At 34.2% G+C, this 4195-nt stretch overlaps 1 protein-coding gene across 1 annotated transcript; it reads right to left on the bottom strand.

Moving 5' to 3' along the window:
* Positions 1-1186: 1186 nt before the first annotated feature.
* LOC141822681 (uncharacterized) lies at positions 1187-3707 on the bottom strand. The gene is made up of 2 exons (XM_074710013.1): positions 2106-3707; positions 1187-1318 (listed from the first exon to the last, which is right to left on the bottom strand). Exons 1-2 carry the CDS (start codon positions 3705-3707, stop codon positions 1187-1189), a joined length of 1734 nt encoding a protein of 577 aa, XP_074566114.1.
* Between the last annotated feature and the right edge of the window lie 488 nt (positions 3708-4195).

Here is a 4195-nt window from a genome sequence, read left to right as displayed (position 1 = left end):
TCTCTTAAATTTTTTTCTCTCATCCCTAGATTCAAAATTTTTTTCTTTTTCGTCGCCGTCGATAGGAGGGGTAAACGAACCAAGCTGCTCGCGAGCTATTCGAATCTCGATTCAAAAAAAAAAATTCGTTTGAATTTGTTCGATAAAATTAACGAGCCAAGCTCGAGCCTGATTTCGAGCTCGAAAATATTATCGAGCCGAACTCGAGCTTAACAGTATTTGGTTCGTGAGCTCGCGAACATGTTCGATTAAAGGCTCACGAATGTGTTCGTTAAGAGACTCACGAACGTGTGTGTATATATTATATGAATTATAAATATTATATATTAACAAGCCAAACTCGAACTAAACTCGTTTAACTTTTAAACGAGTTATTTTCAAATCGAACTCGAACTAACCTTTTAAACGAGTAGTTTTCCAGCACATTAGAATGTTGTTGTTTTACCGAGTGATCGAAATAACTTAAAGGAGCATTCCTAATCTTCCAACTTTTAACTTATTCAACCCATCAAAAACTGAGATAACTAAAAATTATTCAGTGTGAAAGAATGATAAAGAAGAATCTTGGTGGAACGCTCAAGTTAAACAACAGTTCTCATATTTCATAATGGATATATTCTATGATGTATAGTGAACATTTAAAGATTAGTAGTGATCTAATTAATATTCCCCATATCTAAGGATTTACGCATGAGAAATAAAAACAAATCAAGTGATAGTGACAAAGAATAGAACCCTTTAAATTGCTCAATAAATTACCATGAATTAAAACATGAAAATTAAATATCTAAAAATATAATATTCATATGCAGAGTTAGATACAGTGCAAAGAATGAGTACAAGTTTATTCTGAAATTCCAAGCTTAAATGTATAGATATTTGCACCTCATGATCACGGTTAAAAGAGAAGTCAGCAATTAACCGTCCAGTGATAAGCCCAGCACAAAATACAGCTATATAGAAAAGACATACTGAAAAATGGTAATTTGTCCTTGTACCTAAGGTCTATAATAAATGTCACCAAAAGTCTATATAATGAATATCAAAGCATTAACAGTTCTTGACCATATATCAATGAAAGAAAAGTTCAGTACTAGCACCACCGACTTTGTTCACTATTTTTCTTTCCCTAAGAAAGCAATTAGTTTACCACAATATAGGCACATTTCAAATCAAATTATAATCCTCAAGGATATTCGCACCCAGGATGACAGTCACTAATTTTCCACTTCAATTGTCCAGCAGATACATCCAGCGCTAGAACATCGCCGTTCCCAGTTCCCAACACCAAGAGGGAGCTTCCTGATTTTCTTTTCTTCTACAAGACAGATATGAAAAGCAATTTTCAACATAAGTTGTTTTATCCTGGTTAATGGATGATGAGGAGAAATATCTAAAATAAAACCTTTCTTTCAAGTGGAACCCATAGGAAACCCTTTAACTTTTTCTACTTCATCATCTACAAATCACTGTAAAAAATTATGCAGTATCAATAAAATTGGATTTTAGATGAGGCCAAGCGATTATTACAAATTTATGGAACAACTTACCCTAATGTTATCCTGAAACTGCAGAGAAATATCTTTGTCAAAATTGTCAGATACCTTGAAAGGCTGACTCCTTCCCCATCACTATCGCCAAGAAACATAGCAGCAGGATAAGTTGGGAGCTTGTAGAAGTTTTCATGATTCAGAAAAACAAACAATTTTTTGCAGAAAATAAATATAAATATCAACAAATTCAAATATACCTGGATGTTAACAATAAGATATATACATACTATTGAAGTTGTGATTTACGATTCTTCAAAGTATAATATTCATCAATTATAGAATCTGAATCAATACTTGAAGTAAACTCTCTTTCAATGTAGATAATCATAGAATCTGTCAGAAAATTCTCTCCCATTTTATTACGAAGAACGGTTTTAACATGCTTCATAGCCGAAAATGCACGCTCTGTAGTTGCTGTAGAAACAGGCAAAGTTAAAACTAGACGGATCAACTTGTCGATCAAATTATAATATTGTAATTTTTTGTTTCAAATAAACCCCGGCACAATTCTGAGATGGTGGACATTTTCTGAAAATTTTCATGACAAACTACATCGAGCTCATAATGTTGTAGTTGACACCTCAAATTATGCATTTCCTGTTCAGTGAAGTCAATAGGATAATACTTCTCAGCAAGAGTACAAATCTTATCAATGTCAAACCATTTAAAATTATCTTTTGGATCCAAAGCAGAACTAAGTGTAAGAAGTTCGATTGTCTCATCATTGAATCTAGAGTTTAACTCTTCCAACTGAAAATCTATTGCAGCATTAAATATATCATAATGAAAGTGATGCTCAACTGTGATGGTATCCTTTTGTTGGCATGAACGATTAAGATACTTATAACGAGCACTCATCTCCGGAATATCAACATCCAATCTTATACAAAATGATTTGACATATGAAAGAAGAATATCAAAGCCATCATTTCTCAATGTTAGCAGAAGTGCTTTAGTTGTAGAGACTAAATCCATTGCATTTATGATATCAAGAGACTTTTGTTGTAAGGCACGACAAAGTAAATCTGTGATCCCCATAATTTTATGCATCAAATGCAAAATAAAAATGAAATCAAAAGACTTCATCACTATTAAGGAACCACCAGCTTCCCCACGCATCGAAGTAGAGGAACCATCAGCGATAATACTTTCAAGCACATTAATAGTTGCATCATACATATCTATTAAACCACAAATAGAATCAAAATGAGAGCTCCAGCGAGTAGTTCCTGCTCGATGCAAAGTACCAATCTGATTAGCTCCTCGCCCAGTCTCGCGCTCACCGGCAACAACAGAACGTGCAATTTCATTAATTTGAGAAGATTGTAACTCAGTATTGCGTTTGGAAGAAGATGTAACAAGATTAACAATAGTTGTCATATTTGAAAAGAAAAGCCATATAGAGATATCCTTTTCAGCAGCTGCAACTAACGCTAACTGGAGTCGGTGGGCGAAGCAATGAACATAATATGCATAGGGGCAGTCTTTAAGAAATAAAGCTTGCAATCCATTAAAAGCACCAGACATGTTGCTAGCACCATCATACCCTTGACCTCGCATATTATGAATTTCTAGATTATATCTAGTGAGGACATCACATATTTCTTTCTTAAGTGTTCTAGTTGTGGTATCATGAACATGCACAATTTGAAAAAAACGCTCTCGCAAGAAGCCATATACATCAACAAATCTCAAAATTATAGCCATTTGTTCTTTGTTAGATACATCCTTTGCTTCATCTACCAAAATACAAAATTTAGAATCTCCAATTTCATCACGGATTTTATTTCTGACTCTGTTACCAATAATATGTAGGATTTCTTTCTGAACTTCTGGTGAGGTATACTTTGCATTTCCCGGAGCTTTCTCTAAGATAACATCGCCAATATTAGCGTTCCATTTTCCCAAAAGTTTTAGCATCTCAATGAAATTACCACGATTTTGGGAATCTGAAGATTCATCATGACCTCTCAATCCACATGCTTGTAAACTAAGCCAACGGACACTCTCAATTGTTGCTGCAAGTCTTAATCGATTCTTTTGAATCTGTTCAGAAAATTCTCGATTCATAACTTTATCTATATGTTGAGTTACATTCATCACATCAACAATAGATTTTGCAGATTTATTATGAATTGAGTTAGAACTTCCCATGTGAGATAAAAAGGCACACTTGGCTCCATCATTAACACGTTTCCAACTTTTAAACCCTCCAACTGTAAATATAGATTGTTGTGCTTCACTTGATTCAAACAGATAACACGGAAAACAAAATACTGCATCTTTTGAAGGAGAGTACTCTAACCATGGAAATTTTTTAAACCATGTATATTGAAATCGACGATGTTGCTTTCCAGATTCAGACCGTGGATACTCCTGTAATTTTGGTTGATATGGCCCCATTTTGATATAAGCTCGTCTAATTTCATCACGATAATTAACAGGATGTCGCCACATTGAAATACGCAATCCAGGATCCCGTTCAAGTGAAGTTTCATCAAACTCAACTCTTTGAGATTTAGAGGGAGGTTCAAACTCCTCATTAGGAATGGATGTATTAGTTTCAGTTCTCTCGGATGATACTGCTGCATTATCAATTCTTGGCTTAAAGAATGATAGAATATTGTTTCCTCTTTTTCTCT

This window comes from Curcuma longa, chromosome 1 (genome assembly GCF_044706935.1).
Source record: "Curcuma longa cultivar G26 ecotype Majalengka, Jawa Barat chromosome 1, ITB_CL_G26_1.1, whole genome shotgun sequence".
NCBI lineage: Eukaryota > Viridiplantae > Streptophyta > Magnoliopsida > Zingiberales > Zingiberaceae > Curcuma > Curcuma longa.
Note: the sequence above shows the minus strand (reverse complement) of the source record. Positions and strands in the feature narration are given on the sequence as shown.